The sequence below is a fragment of the Coturnix japonica genome, chromosome 1 (assembly GCF_001577835.2).
Source record: "Coturnix japonica isolate 7356 chromosome 1, Coturnix japonica 2.1, whole genome shotgun sequence".
NCBI classification, from domain to species: domain Eukaryota; kingdom Metazoa; phylum Chordata; class Aves; order Galliformes; family Phasianidae; genus Coturnix; species Coturnix japonica.
The window spans coordinates 108,547,819-108,568,572 of record NC_029516.1 but is presented as its reverse complement, the minus strand read 5'-3'; the positions used below and the strand labels follow the sequence as shown (position 1 = coordinate 108,568,572).

The following is a 20,754-nucleotide window of genomic DNA, read 5'->3' as shown; positions in this document are numbered from 1 at the left end:
CTGCGAATCGATGATACTCTACAATGGAGTTCCATTTTGCTGCTTCCCCAGATCACCCTAATTTCCATCACTTGACAGTTCTGGACAAAGCTCTCCTCAGCTTCTCTCCCAACGCCAGCAGCCCTGCATGCCCACCACGCAGACACCTGCCCATGCTGCTCCATCCCTCCGCTGGCAGCAGTGACCCTTCCCATCCCCTCTGAGTACATACCTGCTTCCTCGCTGGCATGCCCAGCGCTGAGAAAGCTCATCTCCTTCCAAAAAGCATAAACCTCATGCCCAAGTCTAGAACCAGTAATATTCCACTTCAGGATGAGAAATCAAAAATCTAGTCATGATCACAATCTGAGTGCTCTTACACCTCCATCAGCCAGTCTTTTCAGCTAGATTTAAGGGTCTTCTCTGCAACAGGATGTCTCATCTGGGAAGCACACAATACTTCCTCCTGTTATGGATGCCCCAAGCAAGCCTTGTATTAGGTGGACTGGCCTCTGAGCAGCCCAAGCTTCCACAAGCTCCCATACAGGCTTATTCTGAAGACTCGGCCACCATCTCATTAGTTATCTTCCAGCACAGCTGACCTGTTCTTCTCATTCGCTACTGCAATGACAGAACCAACAAGCCTATACGCACACTGGTGCCAGACACCCACGAGAAGTACCCCTCAGTACCTTCTTTACCATCAAAGCAGCGACCACAGAGATCAACACTGTAGCTATTGCTCTATGCTGCAGCCTTGCATCTGCGCCACTCAAGCCCAAGCCATGTTGCTAGCACCCCCATAGTCCAGACTCTGTGCCAGAACGATGCCATGCTCCTCTGATGACACAAACAAAAAAGACCAGGAAGCACCCTCTGACGGCTCCTGGAGAGTGCTCAGATACTGAACTACTTCTGTAAATACTTTGGAAATTCCGCTTTAAATCTCAAGCACAGAAGCAGGATGATACTCACAAGCTACGTAGCAATCCAAGACACCAACTCTAACTGCCCACTAGACATCTATAAAGAGTATAAGGAAGATGAATAAAAAAGTTTCTGAATACAACATAAACAACCACATCAAAAGCACACTGGTTAATAGACGGCTGCTTATCCTCTCAAATAAAAACATTCGTTACAAGGCAGTTAAAAGAAAAGTGACAGATAAACAGGATGACAGGTATACACACATCCTCAGCAGAATTCGCATCATTGCGTACTTGGAGCAATAGGTTACTGTGCTCTGTACAATATTATATACTAAAGTCTTGGACGAAGGCTATTGACAACATGCCATCACCTTAATGTAATGACCCAAACAGATAAAAAGGTTAAAAAAAAAAAAAAAATAAAAAGAGATTAAAGCATGGTGCGTTTTAGAAAATACTTTGAATAGCCAAAGACAATTTGAAGTTCTCTGCTTGTTAGGTTTAGACGCATGAGGCTCTTACATTTAAACTGTGATACATGCAGAAACAGAAGCAGCTCATTAAACAATCTTCCTGCCCAAGTATTTGCTTAAAATCCCTGGGGCTGGGCACAGGAACTGCCAAAGTCACTCAGAGGAGCAGAAAGAAAGACCTGAAGTAAGAGATGCACACAGCACAATTGGACAAACTGTAACTTCGCAAACAACACTGCAAAAGTTTCAACTGCAATTTCTTTTAAACAGTCCAAAAAATCCAATCAAGAGGAGCCCAGCTGTACTCTCTAATTAATTTGATCTTACAGAATCTTCTGCATCTTTGGGGTTTAGTATTTCTGGCGAAGGCATTATCAGAAAGGGAAAGAAAAGACAGCAACCACCACCACAACCACACTAAGGAAAATGAAAGACCTGGAGCAACTTAGTCCCTAACAGATGAAATAGAAGTTGTAATAAAGAAACAAATGTGCCCACTTTCAAACATAAACGTCAAGTTAAACTTTCCCCAAAGCAGTTTCAAGCCATGCTCTGTGCTTACTTTACTTTTCTCCTTACCTCACCACGAATGAACAGCACTGCTCCATCATGAATGCTGAAAAGTTGGGACAGCTGGATAGGAACAAAAACAAACACGTACTGATCAGTTAGGGATCCCAGCAAGATTAACATTCTCTTCCCTTATCAGTACACCAACTTCCCATTTAGGGAGCTCTACTGAAACATGCTTTCTATTGCAGTTTCCAGAGCATTACCTCTAAATAAGCAATTGAAGCATATGAACACGACAAAAATTCCAAGCTACATCATGCAAGCTGACATTTGGTTCATTCATCTTGCCCCACAATCATACTATTTTCTAGACTCCTTGATAGTCAAGAGAAAGAAACAGCATAGTTCACCTACTCACTTTACTATGCTAAAACTTAACACAACCCTGTAATTTCTCTCATTCCTGTGTACTGACTCTGAGGAAAGCCTGGAGCTGATACGCTGAGATCCTGAAACTCTATTTCTGTATTGCAAGGTAGCTCGCTCGCTGACTCTTAAGATCACCCATGCAGTGACTTAATGTCAGAGCCTAGCAAAAACTGCTTATACAGCGAGAACTAGGAAGGAGACTACAACACCTGATGTTTCCTCTGCTCATCCATATTCGATGACTCAAAGATAGTCAGAGAATTTAAAGCGGCGACGATCTCTAGCTGGCTCTTTCAACGGTACCACTCTGGAGTTAACCACAGAAGCTTTTCACTGTCAAAGAGAAGCAATGGATGCCAACGTAATTCTTCCTGAACTGGTCCTTATTCTTGCTTCCTTCCCTCCCGGAGAAAACATGGCTGCAGTATCAATTATTTCAGCTTGATCACAAATCTCAGGCATTACGACTTATGTATGAGTGGCACCTCTGCAATGGAATGATTTCTTACATTACACTAACTTTAGATTAAGAAAGACCTCCGTACAAGCACAATCTCATAATACACATAACATTATGGAAGCTTTTTTATATATAAAAGCACTTGTAGATGCCATAATGCAGCTCTGCAACAGCAACTTCCAGAACACCGTCCTTTAGGGCTCAGGCTGTTATTCTAATAGAGATGACAGAGACTGACTGAGGAGCAAAGACTGAAATCAGTTTTCACTGTTATGTATGCAGGGTATGCTAAGAAAATATAGGATTGAAGCAGTAAGCAATGCTCCCGCTTTCTCCATGTTCAGGAAAGTCAGGAGAAGCTGTTTTTGTTTACTTTATGTCTGCCAGTGGTTTTATGGCAGCTGACATTGTCTCCTTGTTGAATCACAAAGGAGCGCTTTTCAGTCTGCTGGGAACGAACACTTAGGTGCTGGCTTTTAAAATATTCAATGTGCTGCTGGATTTTTATGTGCACAGCCTAGAATTTTTATGTTCTGCTGTGCAGGGCAGGAGCTGTATCCTCCAACACTGCAATGAAGAGAGCCTCCGCTATGTTCTCCAGTTCTATTCATGTTGCCACTGCTTTATAGGACTGATGGAGTGTCTGTGTTCCTATCTCTCTTCCCTCTCGTTGCAGCTGCTCACACTTCCAACAGCTCCCATGATTCTCCTGGTACAGACTCATATGTAATTGAATACGAAAAGATTGATGTTCCAGACTCCTATCGCGGACCACGACTCTCATTTCCCCTTGATATTGCACGCGCTAAGGCTCTTCTTAATGCGCTCAAGGATCGACAGGTACACTGTAACTACTTTTTGTTTGCTTTTCTTGTTTTACATCTCTATCCGCTTGTAGCTCCTCTGTCAGCTGAATCCAGTAAAGGACTGAGCTGATGCCCAGGGAGAAAATTCATCTTGACAAGTCAGTCTGTAGGCCATCCATCAGTGTTTGAATTAAATGTTGTAAAAACCACAAACTGACCAAGCATTAGCAGGGACCAGAAGAATGCTGTTATAGGAGACAGCAGCTACATCCCCTCTGAAAAGAGTAATCTTTGGAGCTTAAATGTTTTGTTCTTCTAATGTCTACACAGTGAGCTGGAAGATAACTCTAAACAAGGCAACTTTTGCGGTAGTTTCCTTCTCTTTATTATTTGTGTAATTTGCTGAAACATCGTTTACAGCCTTTGGATGGGGGTTTTGTAGGTTTATTTTTTTTATTTATTGTCTTTCATTTTGTTTAGATCCATGTTTTGTTTGTTTGTTACACTGTGTTCAAAAGATGAACTTATGCTGTGCTTCTGAGTGCTCCATTGCCCGCTCTCTTACTGTTTTTGTACATGGGAAGAGTAGAAACGGGATGCTAGAAATAAAATGGGAAAATATGAACAGCAAGTTTACCAGGGGCCCCTTTTCCATTCATTAGCTATTCCTAATTCCCAGCACTAAACCATGCAGCCTATATCCATGTTTAGAGGGGTCTACCTATCCATGTTTAGAGAGGTCTGTAGTACCAATAATCCGATACAGCTTCCTTCACAATACGTGTGGAGTGCTAATAAAGCAGATTTCGAGCTTCTTCTAAAATATCTCCCTGTCCTCCCTGTGGTTTTCTTATAGCTACTTCATGCCCGCTATGTGCTGCAGCTGTTGCATGAGGCCAGGAGGGTTCTCAAGGAGAAGCCAAATATCACCCATGTTTCAGTTTCCTACTTCAAGGAGATAACCATCTGTGGTAAGAACAGAACTGGGAATGTAGCTGCTTTGGGCCTAAGGTTGATATTCTAACTAGCTGGAGAGGGAGGTGGGAATTTCCCTTTTGTGTTTCTTTCCTGAAGCAAGTGTATAAACGGGAACAACAACAACAAAAAACACCATTTAAAAAAAAAGGCTCCTGCGTCACACCAGGTATATTTACGGAAGTCCCTGTCCTCCTCTTTTCTCTTGTTAAAAGGTTCTGAATGAGTCAGTATCAATTCAGTTAACACTGCAACGCAGCTTAAATATTCCTGCAGTTCTATTTCTAAAATGCCACTCAGAGGACTGTGATCGCTGCCTGCGATTCTCACCACTGAGAAGAAGATTTTAATCATGAGAGTTTACTCAGTAATGATTTTAATGAAAGTGTAGTAGAAAAGGCAGATAAGGCCCTTTGTTGAGAGCATGGCCATTGAGAACGAACTGAACTGTATAATAAACCTTGTTTCTAAAGAGACCCAAAAGGATATATTGGTCTTCATACAACCAAAAGATCAGAGTGACATGTCATGTCACGAGGTGAAAAATTAAGAGCTCACTGCCATCTATTTTATTATGTTTTTGTAAATCATGAGTGGATGGATGTGGTATCCTGGCATGCCACAGGTAGCAATAGCTGCAGGACAGGAGAGGTGACATCAGTTCTGACAGCTGTGTCTGTGCTGCAGCATAGGGGGGACAACTATGACACATGTAAAACAGCAGCTGATGGTTTTAAGATGTGGTTGTGCACCAACTTTGGGCTCATTTAAATAATGTTTTTTTAATCAACAATAATTCATTAACCAACCAACCAAAATCTCTCTCTGAATGCAGGAAACAGTCTCAGGTTTGCTTGCTACACAGGGTGTGCTTACTAATCAAAACACCCTTCCTGTTGTTTGCCTGTCTCATTTGAGCTGTGCAAGTAGCATCTGAAGTGTTCCCCTTCCTGCCATTGGAGCTAACAGCTTTTGGAACCAGATAGCTCCTGTGCAAAACATGGAAGACTCATTTTTAAAGCTGTCATTTTCCTTAAAATAAGGTGCCTCCCCCAGTTTCCTTCTGATTTCAAACAAATAGTGCTAATTCAGCAGGCTTATCATGAACAAAAAATTGCATGGAAGACACCAGTAAGAACATCTCCTTCAGTCTTTTCTTCACCACCAGTGGAAGAAGCTCACTGCCATGCCATGGCTTGGGGGTGGTGGGTCACAAGTGTTGGGAGTGTGGCTCTGAGGGGAGTGATGTGGTAGGGATCTGCCATGCTGTGGTGAGGTCCCCCTGCCTGCTCTGAAATAAACCTCAGGATGAGGCAGCTTGCCCTTCCTGTGTCCATAGTACTGAGGCACGTAGGCACTGACAGTCCCTCCATCAGATCCTATCTACAGTCATCAAAACCTGGGCCTGAACCAGACTGTTGCTCAACTGTGCTCTGTTTAGTAGATTGCTTAGTAAATTCAAACCCGTTAGTATTCAGATGTCTATTTCTGAAGTACTAATTTGTTACAGGCTGATAATGTGTTGGCCCATCTTACATTTCCCTGAGTGACCTTTTACCTGGGTTGCAGATCTGATCTTCGAATCTGGCTTGGAGGACAGAAAGATTATGCAAGACAATTGTCTGCTCCTTTAAATATTTAATTGCTAGATTTTACTAAGCGACTTCTTCATATGCCTTAAAATGAAGCTGATGTAATGCTAATGTAGGGCAAATTATTAAGGAAACTGCAAATAAATAACAAAAACACAAAGAAAACCTTCTTAGGACTAGCTTATGTAATTCTAGTCCTATAAAATTTGAGTTTTTCCCTCTTCTGCGATTAAATATATGTGTATGTTTTTATGTCCTGTAGGAGACTTGCATGGAAATCTGGATGATCTTTTACTGGTATTCCACAAGGTAAGCAGGCATGTGGTGTAGCATTTCGGTTAAAAGAATATGCATTGGCATCTAACAGATTCTATCACTTAAAACTGTCCATATGTGCCACACACGTGTACAAACCATGGAACAATGTGGATGGTGGAGAAGTGATCAAGGAAATACGCCTGCTTCCAAACGTAGACCTGGAGTATGAACCTATGGAGGGCTTCTTTCCATGTCTTGAATGTTTGACTCGTGTTTTCTGTTCTTTGCTGACTAAGGTCCAAACTCTGGAGCTAACAGTTCCTAAACTGACACTACACTATGGATAATTCTGGTCATCGAGACAGAAATGCAGAGGCTTTCTTGGACCCTTACATTGATAAGGTTTTTTTTATTATTATTTGTTTACTGAAAACAAACAAAAAGGATGCTATCTGTTTAAAAACATTTGTAATCTTGAGAATAACTATATAATCTGCACAAAATGGAAATACCTCGAGTAGCTTGTCCATATCCTTAATTGCCACTCACTTTTCAAGTTAAAAACCACAGATCTGTTTTACTGATGTGGAAAAGAAATTAAGCTCTAGGTTTTCTTTTCCACAATTGTGTATTCAACTAAAGATGCTGGAGCTCTCCTGTATTTAGTTTCCCCTTTAGCCTGAATCACCACCTTTCATTTGGCAGATCTGAGTTTGTGTCTGATCCTTACATATTCATCTGCACTGGATGGAGACAGACAGAAACTAAGCCAGGTATTTCAATGATGTAATTTCTGTCTGCTTCCAAGGTTGTCGCACCTAATATCTGATACTGGCTGTCTGGAAGCTTGGTGGTTTTGTCCAGCAACATACCTGAAGCCTGCTGAAACATAATCAGCCCCCTTCAGGCCTCTGCTTTTCTTATTAACCAAGTGCACGTAGTCGGTCCTTGGCCTGTAGTCTTTTAGCTGTTATTTTAATTTGGCAACCTTCCCTTTTTGGAATTGCATATTGAAACAGAATCAGACTATAATTCACATCAGTTTCATAAACCAGACCTGGGAGGCAAAGAAGAGCTGTCCTGAAGGTGACTGCTCCGTTAATTCTAAATTTGTTGAAGCACTTGAATTTTAAGGCTTGTATTGCTAAGCTAGATTGGTAAATGGCTGCTAAGGATAGAAACAACCTGAAGATGTAGAGAATGTGAGCAAAAAACAACAGTTTGTTAATTGACAGTCCAGCAGATACAGTAATGATACCCAACAGCAACCTGCTAATCTTAGAAAGCCTTGTTTACCTCTGACTTGTCAGAGGCTGCACCATAAGCAGTGCTGGGGCAGCAGCCATGTTTGTGAGGGAAAATGCATTGCAGTGCACTCCTACAATGACCTTGTAGGAGTGGCCTCTGTAGTCACAACATGATTCTGAAGATGTTCTCTTGGTTATTCTTGTCCATGCTAATTGTGAAAACAGAGGTTTCCTTCTCCTGGCAAGTCAAAAATGAATCACAGAATCACAGAATTGTAGGGGTTGGAAGGGACCTCTAGAGATCATCGAGTCCAACCCCCCTGCCAAAGCAGGCTCCCTACACCACGTCACACAGGTAGGCGTCCAGGCGGGTCTTGAATATCTCCAGAGAAGGAGACTCCACCACCTCCCTGGGCAGCCTGTTCCAGTGCTCCGTCACCCTCACTGTAAAGAAGTTCTTGCGCACATTTGTGCAGAACCTCCCATGCTGTACTTTCATCCCATTACCCCTAGTCCTGTCCCCATGCACTACTGAAAAGAGACCAGCCTCACCACTATGGCTCCCACACCTCAGGTATTTATAAACCTGGATCAAGTCCCCTCTCAGCCTTCTTTTCTCAAGGCTAAACAGACCCAGTTCCCTAAGTCTCTCCTCATAGGGGAGATGCTCCAGGCCCTTCACCATCTTAGTGACCCTCAAATGAAGAAAATTTCCAATACTCATGACTGGAAATTATGTAGCTACATGTAGTCACTGTTATGTCTTTTGTAGGCTGGTGGTGCCTACTGACATGTTGATAACTAGTCTTACAGCACATACTATCGTTTCGCAGTAGTAGCTTTAGGTAAAGCATTATTCACAACAAAACACTGCTCCGCATCTCCAGGAAAATAAAATAAGATAAAAAATATGTGTATGTGCAGCCTTCCCATTTTGCAGGCTTTCTGGTATGTCATAAACACCTTGGGTACAGTGCAACTGTGAGTAGAAAAGTGCTTTCAGGATTAAAGCAATTGAAAAAAGTGTTCTTCAGTGCCCTGTTTCAAAGCTTGGACTGTGATACTTCCTAGGAGATTTAGAAGCAGAGATTGCAAAATCTGGTTTCTTACTGGATAAGGAAGCATAGGGACCTTCATATTTGTATCAGAAGGTAATTTTTCATGTCATACATTCAGAATGAATGAGTCCCTTCTATTTGCAAGTACATAACTTCCTGGCAGCAGTTGCATTAACAGAAAATAATATTTTATTACAATGATAATGTTCTTACTTGTCCCTTTCAATTTAATTTAATAGGTATAGGAAAGGATTAGAGGCATATCCTAAGAACAATTAGAGAGGTCATCTTTTTCCTGATGGCTCTGTATTATGCAAGATGTATTTATTTATTCATTTGTTTATTGCAGGGTTTCCAGCAAGGTGATCTCATTTGAAATGATATTTCCTTTATTACAGTAGCATCGCAGTCTCTGAACGTCCTTGTTTTTGTTTCCATCTGCAGAATGGTCTGCCTTCAGAAACCAACCCTTATCTCTTTAATGGCGATTTTGTTGACAGAGGAGAAAATTCTATGGAAATACTTATAATCCTCTTTGTGTTTCTTCTTCTCTACCCGAATGATTTTCACTTGAACAGAGGAAACCATGAAGACTACATCATAAACATGAAGTAGGTGTAAAGGGCTGAGAGGGAATGGCATATCTAGTCCTTCACTGTGCCACCATCCGATCTCTAAACCAGAAGTAGTGTTATTACTGGGTGTTCTGGTGAAGCTTTGCATCTTCAGGATGCTCAAGAAAACAACATCCTTGTTATGTACGGACACTCAAATAGACATTTCTAATCACAGCCCGTTGAATTCAGTGGGTTCACTGAGACTTTCAGAGCACAAAACCTGGAGGAAGGGGGTGGATGGAAGGATTGTATTTTAGTTAAATGAGGAAAATTAGTGTGTTATGGAAATGCCCCCTCACCCCCCTGCAGCAAGGGTGCCTTGGTGTTAAAAGAATGAGGTGTTAGACTCCTTGTCCCTTGTGGAGGAAAAGAGTTATGATAGGTGGTGCTGTCTGTGGAAGCATTATCCAACATTAGTCTGGCTCATTGAAAATTCTCCTTGGTATCTACAAGGTAAGCTGTTAAGCTGGTTTTTTTAAGTGGGAAATAAGGCTGCTTAAAGGTTATTGGTCTGGGCTTCATTCTCGATAGCAAGAAATTGGTTTCACTCAATTCTTGAGACAAAAAAGAACAAAGCACCTTCACACTGAACTGGGACAGAAAGGAGAAAAAGAGAGATGGAGAATTCCTGGTAATCAGTGTAGTGCAAATAAAATGTGTAGTAGGGGCATACTGACACCCAGTTCACGATGATGTCCTGTTTTCAGATACGGCTTCTCTAAAGAAGTTTTGAAGAAGTATAAGGTAAGATTCTTACTATTTTCCTTATATTTTCTGTTAGCACTGCACACGTAAGATGAAACCTGTCTGAAGACGGAAAGTTGCAACCAGTTCAGGTGTGGTACAGAATGACTTTAGTGGTGTTCTTACAATTATTTTGGATTTTCAGTGGGATAACTGACAAAATAATCATTAACTGTTAACCTTTTGTGCTCAATGATCCACGGGATGAAATAATAACATGGGTGAGGCCACTCAGGAGCAAAAGAAGAGGTAAAAGTGAAAGGAAAATGAAATGCTGCAGGGACAGTTGAGTGACTCTTAGCATGAATTTCAGATCCTATTGGCTGGTGTTGCAGTGCAGGGTGTCCCTTGGGTGGGGATGTTCATACAGGTGTTTGCAGACACCACAACAAAACGTAGAGCTTAAAAGCAACAGAATCTTCCTCCTGTAGCATCTAATCTAAGAATGCATTTTGCAGGACCATGGCAAGATAATTCTGTATCATCTGCAAGACATTTTCAGCTGGCTTCCCCTTGCCACTTTAGTTAATAACAAAGTGCTTATTGTGCATGGAGGAATTTCCGACAACACAGATTTGGATTCCCTGAATTTAATTGAGAGAAGTAAGGTAAGCAAGCATATCGTGTGATGGTACTTTTATTTTCTTTAAATAACAAGGCAGTAAGAATGCTAAAATCAAGTTGATTGCATGAAGAAAGAAAATGGCTACTTTCTAAAAGCAAGCAAGGAAAGAAGAGTCTTGTTATTTTTAATCACTGTTTAGATAGGGAGGTTTCAGTAGGTGTTGGGAGAAATTGTTTGGCTGCTGTAAAACGACGTGGGTCTTCTGACTTTAAAATAGTTGAACACACATCAGATACCTCCATCCTGCAGTGCTGATGACACAGGAGGCAGAAAGCATGCAAAATTCTTAATTCAAAGGCATTTCTAAACACTTCAGAAACCAACGTAGCTGCATCTTCTTAGCACCGCCTGTTGTCCCGGGGCTGTGTGGTTACCATCTGCTCTGTGTAGGAAGCTTCGCACCCTGCAGTGCTCCTATGGCAGCACATGTGGGAGAGCCCTTCCAGCAGGAGCAGACCTTGAAACCTGGCCTTGAGGAAGCAGGAACGACTGCGTTTCCTGAATTTAGAAGATGGAGTCATGTGGATTTTATTCTGAAATGATGAACAAATACAGCTTTTCAAATCTGAAAGATTTGTACAGCTAAATGAAGATGAATGTTTGTAAGCTGGGTGTTTAGGTTCCTAATCAGTAGTGTAGACCCAGGTTGGAGATCTGGGCTTTTCCACTGATGAGATACAGGTCTCCACTGCTCCGAGGGAGCACTCCCAAAGTCTCAGGGGATTTTCATTGGCCTCTGGCTGCCTATGGAGAAAGTTGTCCTCAGATCTCTTCCACTGATCTCCATTAGGCTGGTTCACAGGCATGCAGAGCATCCCAGATGGCCCAAGATACTGGTATTCATAGATTCATAGAACCATGACACATCCCAAGTTGGAAGGAACCCATAAGGATTATCATGTCCAACCCCTGGCTCCATACAGTTGCTCTGTGTTCCTTGTGCCTGACACATGCAAAGCAGCACAATGTTGGCAGGTGCCAAACACCCACAGCTTCCACCAAACCTGAGAGTTCAGGGCATTTATGAGGGTTAAAGACTGGGTAGAGGAAAAGGGAATGGATCGTCTTTATTTTTTGGTAACTTCTAGTGTTCTGTGTTTGTTTTTTAAGCTGAAAACACTGATGAGGCTACCGAAGACAGACAAAAAGAAACAAGCGGAAATACAAGGCAACTCACCCCAATCCAGTTCACATCCAGGGATCTCTAAGAAGGAACATAAACAAGTAGGTGAAACCAAGGACAGCCTGATGCTGAGACCCAGCCATGACAGTGGCAGGGGCTGCGTTCAGAGGGCATGTCTGAGTCTGTGTCTCTGAATTGGAAACCCATTGCTCTGGGGACTATAGTAGCCAACTAGTTGTTATTTAGTTATTATTTGTAGACCAGGTAATAAAAGCTTGTGATTTTATGCCTCTAAAATGCAATTTACTCAGTGGTTTCTGTTCTCAGCTGTTAGGAAGAAACTCAGTATGAGATGTGTTTGCATGCCCCCGTGTGGTAGGTCTGTTAGTACATACATAGTTGTCAGTTAAAATAGGTCAGACTTGGCAATCAGTTGTGATAGTATGCATCATATTTTGGCCATGGTTTTCACAGCTGGATGCTGATAGTCTCCAAAAAGCCCCTTTCCAGAGACCTACAGGCCGATTACTCAGAGCAGGAAATTTTTGTCCTCTGGCTGTTAGTTTCCTCTTGAATATCAGAGGCAATATGGAGTGCTTGTCATGCTGTAATTTAATAAATTGTGACAATTCAGAAAGCTTAATTTGCATAGTAATTTAGGAGCTCAAAATTGAGCTGTGTATGTTTGTTTTTCTGAACTTCAGGCATCTGCTGTACGGAGCAGACAGCTTCGTTTTGCCTCTAGAGAAGCAAATCTCTGTAAATGTGATTTCCCAAGATACGCATCTGACCTAGAAACTAACATAATGGGCAGGAACAGCCCCCTTAATCTGACACTCTCCAGCAAGTGGGAAATAGAATGTGTCTCCTTAAACCCTTTCCAGGGAGATTTGAAGAGAAACATTTTGCCCTGTGTTTGCTACAGACTGGAATGAATACATTGAAACCCTGAGAATTCATCCTCATGTCTCTGACTCTGCTAAAATGCCGACATGTAAAATCTTGTTTTGAAACACAAGCTGACCAAAGACACTACAGCTGAGGGCAGCTCTTACCATGTTTAGGACAGGTATTGCCCAAGCTTAGTTTAGGTAAAAGCACTGACATGGGTGAATAGAAATGCCTCTCACATATGTGGGTGGCTTTTGTTCTCTTTGCCCATGCACTATTCCTGATGGAGCTACCAGTCTGGAAACTTCATCTGTGAAAGGAGATCTGCATCTCTGGGAAGATAAGGCATCTGAAAAGGTTAACATGTACTCTAAATACGTTTTGTAATTTAAGAAGAACAAAAGTTTCAGCCCAAAGGAATGCACAGCTGAAAGAAGGGAAGAAAACCTTGTTCTTTTGGGTGTTTTCTTTCAGTATGAGTTTTTTTTGTATGGCTGCTAGTTCAGGCATCCATAGCCTGTCAGTCTTCATCTACTATCAGTCCCTCTTGAGTTTGCTCTTTCCAGGTCCTGGACATTCTCTGGAGTGATCCACAAAAAAAACATGGCTGTACTCTGAACCAGCGTCGAGGAGTAGGTTGTTGCTTTGGCCCTGATACCACTGACCAGCTGCTTAAAAGGTATAATCTGAAGATGCTAATCAGGTCTCATGAATTTAAGTTGGATGGCTACGATCTCACTCATGATGGGAAGGTAAGGGGCTGCCATGGAAAGCACGTGAAATTCACATGCATACCCACAGTAGACATGTCAGCAGAGTTAATTAAGAATATGAATGACCTCTTTGAAATGGGTTTGGGGGAACCATGCACTAAATTAATGGGTGTTAGAACAGATCATGGAGTTCTGACAAACACAGAAGCCTTCTGGAACTTTTGGGAGTGGGGACTATATGTATATATATCACAGAGATGCTCCTAGGCTCTAGAAGCTTTTTAACTTAATCATTTCTCTTCTGGCCCTGCTTGCTGACTTGCTGTATTGAGAGGCCAGCAAAAATGCTGAAAACCAGCAGTGTCTCAGAAAGATGTATCCAGCACAGCACGCTGTCATGCTGCCCTCTGAGCTGTGGCAGGCCAAAAGCACAGGCCTGGAGTTCTGACTGGAAAAGTACTAGCAGTTCAGTGAATGGCATCGGAATTGTTTTCTAGTTTTACACACAGACACTTCATTTTGTAACCTGCAGGTTTTTCTAAGATCATTTTTTAGCAATCAGTCTCAAGAAGTATTATTCCAGCCAATCTAAATTCTCTTTTTGCTACGAGCAGGTTATCACTATATTTTCTGCTTCTAACTATTATCAAGAGGGGAGCAACCGGGGAGCATACATCCGAATGAATCCTGATCTGGTTCCTCATTTCATACAGTACCAAGTCTGCACGTGCACAGACAAGCAGAAAAATTGGGAGAGGTAAAGACGCGTTGTATGTATGGTGAGCATGAGCACCTGCCATAGGTCTGTAGCTTCACTGTAATTGGATAGAGTCACAGAACATCCCAAGTTGGAAGGGACCCACAAGGATCACCAAGTCCAACCCCTGGCTCCACACAGCACCACCCAAACCAAACCCTATGTCTGAGAGCGCTGTCCAGACGCTCCTTGAACTCCAGCACTGGGGGCCGTGCCCACAGCCCTGTGCATCCCGTTCCATGCCCACCGCCCTGTGGTGCAGCCCCTTTCCCTGACCCCCACCCTCATGCAGCCCTGCACTATTCCTTCAGCATGTTCACAGTAATGTTCATATCAACCTCATAATCTATATTCCCTTTTGTTTCTCTGTTTAAAAATCTACACTTAAAAATGCATTTTAAATACCCCCAGTTTTTGTGAGAAATTTCCAAAGGCAATTAGAAGTGGTAAATGCTAAGAATGGACTATTGTCAGGGACTCTAAAGAGCCTGTGCCTGTCCGTCAGGTCTGCTTTAAGGCTGCAGTGTTAATCTGGAGAAATCCTGTTACGAGTGAAATCCAAAAAGTTTATCACTGCAGCCTTGCCATGCCTAGTGCTGTGGCCAGATTTACTGGAGCAAAGCAGCTTAGAATTACCTGCATAAACTCGATTATCTCTTAAGTTCAGATTATTCTTCTGGGGCTTTGTTTTGCTTTTCCTCCATGTTGTTGTTTAGGATGACCCTGACAACACTGCCTGTTAAAGAACAGAGGAATCTGATAATGAACATTGAAAAGCACAGACTGCTGGAGGATGGATATCCCTTAATGATCTGCTTTGATTTCTTTTTTGTTCTAGGGTAAAAACAATTGAACAGTCTGCTTTACAAACCTTAAAAGAGAGGATTTTTGTTCACAAGCATAAACTCACAGACGCCTTTGCAAAGTATGACAGCAGCAGCACAGGTAACATCATCTCTCTGTCCACTCACTGCCACGGGGTGCACAGTATTACTTCTCGGAAAGGGTAGTCAGGCATTGGAATGCACTGCCCAGGGAGGTCGTGGAGTCACCAACCATGGGAGTGTTCAAGAAACGTTTGGAAATTGTGTTGAGGGATATGATTTAGCTGGGAAGTATTGGTGATGTTTAGACTGGATAATCTTCTAGGTCTTTTCCAACCTTGATAATTCTGTGATTCTATGGTGGCAGAAGGGTCCTGCCTGCTTTCATGTAAGGCTGGAGGGAGGCAGAGCCTGGTCCATTGTGTGTTCTCTCAGATCAGGGCAGGATGTTTGTTAGTGGACACTTAAGCCCTCCAAGTTGTTTTCTGGGGCTTAAGTAGGAGAAACAACAGATCTGAAACACATGAGAAAATAAACAGTGTTTGCTGCCAGGCAAAGATTGAGCTGGCAAATACAGTTCCAGAAGCTCACCACCTTCACTTAGGGGCATCTTCATATGGCAGCCAGGAAGAGACTGGAACAGGCTGCCCAGGGAGGTGGTGGAGTCTCCTTCTCTGGAGATATTCAAGACCCGCCTGGACGCCTACCTGTGTGACGTGGTGTAGGGAGCCTGCTTTGGCAGGGGGGTTGGACTCAATGATCTCTAGAGGTCCCTTCCAACCCCTACAGTTCTGTGATTCTGTGAGTCTGACCTCGCTTTTTTTAGTGCCATGCTTAAGAAAAAAACATTTCTGTTTTGTGAGTGCTGTAAAACAATGTCAGAAGGCATGCTGGGGTTGCTGGGTCTGGTCTGTGCTGTGTCACACACTGCTTATAACCACAAACTGACCCTTCCTGGCAGGCAGGATTTCTGTCAATGACTGGGCAACAGCAATGGAGTCTGTCCTACAACTCCAACTGCCCTGGAGGACGCTGAAGTCTCAGTTAGTGAAGACATATCCAGACGGAAATGTTGACTACATGTCATGTTTTTACTATATGAACACAGCTCGTCCTATGCATCAGGTAAGAAGGAAAACACATCCTTTCAAATCTTGGAGAAACAGCTTTTGGTGCAACGTGAGGCACGAGGCAGTGGTTTGGCCAATCCAGTAGAGATCTGCATTGGACTAGTTACCTCGCTTCCTTTTATAGTCACTGGAGGGAAATAAGCACTTCTGAGGACACAAATCATCATTCCCTGCTAAGGTAGAGTCTTAAAATAGGCTGGATGAATCACATGCTAGAACTGCTTTGTACTTTCCATTGACTCTCAAGGGCATTTCAGTAAGGTAGCTGAGGAGCTATGCAACAAATCCTACCGTGAGCACTTTTGAGATGAGCTTTTTCAGATGTGCTCAGAGCCATTTCTGGCACCTTTAAGATGAAGCCACAGTTGGAGATAAGCTTTTAGATGTCTCATGATAGATGAGGTCTCTTCTACAAAGTCCAGTTGTTACTGCATGACTGCACAGTGCTTTGGTTCTCAGCTCTCAACACCGTTACGCAGCAGGACCCATTCACACACCAACAGTGGAAGTTTCATGTGTGTGATGCTTTCCCCCGATTATCAATTTTTCCACAAGTAATTACTGGAGGCGTGAGGCGTGAAGGGCTCCTTCACCACCTCCACTCTGCCATATGGGATGGGTTTGGGCTGATTTGGGGCAAGACATAAAGCACCGTTCCTTCGAACTCATGCATAAGGAATTTTTCCCAACATTTGGCAAGTTAAACTGGTAAAATAGATTTGGATAGTACATGTTGTATCAGTTAAGCTAACCCAGACCCGAGGTCTAAATGCCTTCCCGTATATGATTTCAAAACCAGGTTCAGCCAGCTTTGGTGGAAACGCTGTGCAAATACAGAAGTGATCTGAAGGTGATCTTTAACTTTATGGATGAAGATCAGTCAGGTAAGGCTCAGTAACTCACAGTAGTGGCCCTAGGAAGCCTACACTAGTTATTTTTCCCCCCTGTGTTTCCTCCTTTTAAGGCTTCTATGTAGAGAGGAACCAGAGGTGATGTCATTTTTCTGCATTAGTGGAGGCTAATTTAAGCAGTCACACTGTGCCCATATAAGGGTAACTTGAAAGTCTTCACACAGTTTCCAGTACCGATGTCACTTTGGCGGCTTTCACCCTTCTGCACTAGAACTGTACTTCAGTTGTGAAAATAAATAACAAAAAACCCTCACCGAAGCCCTGGTGGTGTGTGGATGTAGGAAGGGGAAAGGCACTGGAAAAAGCAACCTGTCTTCTGTCTGCTGTAGGTCTGATTTCTCCTGATGAGTTCCGCAAGACGTGGAAAATCTTCAGTTCTTACCTGGGAATTCATTCACACGATGAAGCCATTGACAAGTTAGCCCAGAGCATCGACTACAACAAAGACGGCTACATTGACTTCAATGAATTTTTGGAGGCCTTTCATGTGGTTCACAATCTAGAGAACAAGGCAGCCTAGGGAAAGGGCAGAACTTCTTGGGGGTGTCATGGGAGCCTGGAAAAGCACTTCCCAGACTGACAAACAATAAATGGTAAGCATTGTGGTCACTGTGTAAGCCTGTGTTTAATCCCTTTGGGATGATGCATACCTGCGAGTGAAGAGACCAGACGGGATGACCGCTGCCATGTGCAGTATTGATGCATCACTGCCACGTCAGTATCTTGTCCTCAGCCCGCGTGTCATCTCCTCCACCACCCTAGTCTGTGAATGCTACCAAGGTAGCACCTGCAGTGCCATGGGAAGAGACACTCTGGTATGTTTCCCCCAGCAGCCCTTAGAGACAGCTAAGAAACAGCACTGCTGGTCACAGGGAATATACCAGTCTCTCCTTCGGGATATACAGGAAAAACAGGCCTTCAGTGAACCATCCAGTCCAGGTGAAGAACCATCTCCTTAAAACAAGCAGTTCTGCATATTTAATCTTACTCTTTGCATGATGCAATTAAAGCGTTCCACATTACTGGTTTTCCTCTTTGAAGTTTACAGGCCCGACTTAAAGGAAAGGTGTCTATACCTGCCATAGACTCGTACTTAGCACTGGTTACTTCTGCAGTTGTTAGGCTTGGGGGTTGATGAGCAGTCCTAACTTGTCACCTTAGTCGGGGCTAAATCCAAAGCATGTTCACGTGCCATGCAATAGATCACAAAATAAAGCTTAAGCTTTTGAAGTACTGTGTAAGCTTATGGTGTATTTCTTGACTGTGTTTCGATGACCTACATGGAGCAGAGTGCAGCAGTTCAAAGAGTGGAGGATTCAGCTGAAGGTTGCTCACCTTCAGAGCCGTGGTGGGGTCACAAAGCAGCACTTCACATACACTGCGTTTAGGGCTGCAGAGTTGTGGCAGGAGAACTGAGTCATTCAACCCCCAGCAGCTGCTGCAGGCAGCCTGGGACACCTTCACCCCAGCAGAAGGGCAGGCTACAAGGAGGGGAGGAAGAAAAGCCACCAGTGCAAAATGGGGAGCCACACACAGCCCAGCTACGTGTGCATGGATCCAAACAGATTCAGATAGATAAAGCTCTTCTTCCATCCCTCTCATCCCAAATTTTCCGTGCCCCACTGCGTTCTGCAGGGGCTAATAAATAACACAGCAGTGACATTCCTCCACACAAGCCCCAGCCTGGCCCTGCAGGTCCTGGCAGCTGTCACACCAACCACAAAGCACTTGTTGCAGCTGCACCTGCCAGGCTGAAAGAGCAGGGCCCAGGGGACCACCTCAGCTGCTGGAAACCTTCGTTTCTGAGACAGGACATGTCAGCCTATTTTCACCTTGCTTCAGTAAACGAGGTCTGGAATCTGGCCATGTCATCCTCCTCTCAGTCCCCTGGGAAGCCCAGCAGCCAAAGCCGCCACTGCCAATTAGTGGTAGAGCTGTGACAGCTTTCACCTGGGGAGCACAGCCTCAGCCCCAGCAGCACCGCTTTTGTTTTGTAACAGCTTAATAGCACACAGGTGCATCCTCTGCCAGGTGTGGGAGTGTTCGGTGCAAAAGCTTGTTTGCTTAATTGGGTTTGTGCTAAATGGGACTCCGACTGACGCCGTCCTGCCACCGCAGCTCAGCAGTGGCAGCAGGACCAGACCTGCAAGTAGAATGCGATTTCCCTCACGCTGTTTCAGCATCCCACTGTTTACCAGCAGCTATCCGAATTCTTCAAAGCACCTTCTAAGTCCTCTGCCAGCACCTGGCTTCCATGTGATAACTAATACTCACTATCAAACGTGAATAGTACGTTAGATCATAGCAGGAATTTCAAATCAAAAACACTCACCGCTACTCCCATTAGAAAAGAGAGAGTTAAGGGGTGTTAATGCTTTGCTGTAGGTTCCAAACCCTTGTTTTAGATTTCAGTCTAAACCACCCCGACCTGTCCGCATTTAGCACCGACCCTGATCCTTTGCTCCGATTACAGAGAAGCATCTCCTTGAGAGCTGCTATCGTCTCACATTAGTGGCTGTTGCAAGACATTTGTCTCTGCCGTGCTAGCTCTGCCCTAACGAGGTGCAAACATCAGGGTGAACCTGTATCAGAAACGCCACCTGGTTATTTCCAGTTCTCCCAATTCCTTTCATTTACATTCCCCTGGATGTTTCACACCACACATTAGCGATTCACAGTGATGTACATTTACACATGGGCAGGAGAAAAGCTAATGAATGCCATTATTTCCCTTATTTGGGAGACTCCATGCCTGAGATTCAGCTCCCTCGTTTTATTATGCCTTTTGATCTCCACAGCGTAATCTGTTTCCCCCTTGGCGGAACTAATTCTTGCTAATTTAATACGAATTATATTTATGCACTTTAGGCAGAATAAGCCTCGTTATTTGCTCTTTCTCACACCCTCCCTTCAAATGAGGCCACATTCCACCCACCTGTCCCCCTCGGGCAGGTGCTGGTAACATAACACCGTGACTGGTGTATCTGCTCACACACGTGCAGCAAACAGGCAGCTCATGGCAGCAAAATAGGGAGAAGCTTCCTGGCTTCTTTTCCCTCGCGAGACATTGCTTACTGCATCACACAGCCTGTGCTAGGCAGGAAATCCTGTAAATAAATAATTATGGCTTTTGTCAGGTACGTCATGGTCCCATAGGCCCCACTTGGGGCACTGTCATAAAAGAAGTGGCAAATGCCCGTGGCTACATCCTTCTCCAAGATACCACCCGTCGCTCCATATGATTTCTGAAAAGACACAAAGATATAGGGAAAGTCAGGTATTTGTGCTTATTGGTTGGAATTAGAAATGACCCCACGATGATTTTGCATCTGTGCTGCATACAGAAAGCAATCCTCCCTTCCCTCACAGAAACCTTCATTACAGCATACATAAATGGAATCACAGCACGGTTTGAGATGGAAGGGACCTTTAAAGGCCATCTGGTCCAACTGCTCTGCAGTGAACAGGGACACCTACAGCTCCATCAGGGTGCTCAGAGCCCCATCCAGCCTGACTTTCAGTGCCTCCATGGATGGGGCATTGACCATCAATACCCTGATCTATTTACTTGAATAAGCCTGCATATATAAGGAACACATAGCTTCACAAATTTTGTCTTTCCTTTTTGATTACTCAAATACTGATATGATTTGAATGCTTCATGCTTAGCTTTCTCAATGTTCTCCTATAATTAAGT

At 43.5% G+C, this 20,754-nt stretch overlaps 2 protein-coding genes across 11 annotated transcripts in view; one reads left to right on the top strand and one right to left on the bottom strand.

The window, feature by feature from the left end:
- Positions 1–18,291, top strand: part of PPEF1 (protein phosphatase with EF-hand domain 1) — a 32,331-nt gene extending 14,040 nt beyond the window's left edge. For all 9 annotated transcript variants that reach the window (XM_015886166.2, XM_015886231.2, XM_015886214.2 and 6 more), the window contains 13 exons: positions 3,463–3,626; positions 4,449–4,563; positions 6,422–6,468; positions 9,167–9,333; positions 10,047–10,083; positions 10,542–10,691; positions 11,819–11,932; positions 13,289–13,474; positions 14,050–14,192; positions 15,031–15,137; positions 15,978–16,141; positions 16,946–17,030; positions 17,387–18,291. In XM_015886166.2, coding sequence (XP_015741652.1) covers positions 3,463–3,626; positions 4,449–4,563; positions 6,422–6,468; positions 9,167–9,333; positions 10,047–10,083; positions 10,542–10,691; positions 11,819–11,932; positions 13,289–13,474; positions 14,050–14,192; positions 15,031–15,137; positions 15,978–16,141; positions 16,946–17,030; positions 17,387–17,577 — 1,670 coding nt within the window. In that variant the 3' untranslated portion in view covers positions 17,578–18,291. The remainder of the gene's footprint in view (positions 1–3,462; positions 3,627–4,448; positions 4,564–6,421; positions 6,469–9,166; positions 9,334–10,046; positions 10,084–10,541; positions 10,692–11,818; positions 11,933–13,288; positions 13,475–14,049; positions 14,193–15,030; positions 15,138–15,977; positions 16,142–16,945; positions 17,031–17,386) is intronic.
- A 1,373-nt stretch (positions 18,292–19,664) lies between these two features.
- The window catches only part of PHKA2 (phosphorylase kinase regulatory subunit alpha 2), a 33,182-nt gene continuing 32,092 nt past the window's right edge, over positions 19,665–20,754 (bottom strand). For both annotated transcript variants that reach the window (XM_015886135.2, XM_015886144.2), the window contains one exon: positions 19,665–20,302. In XM_015886135.2, coding sequence (XP_015741621.1) covers positions 20,129–20,302 — 174 coding nt within the window. In that variant the 3' untranslated portion in view covers positions 19,665–20,128. The remainder of the gene's footprint in view (positions 20,303–20,754) is intronic.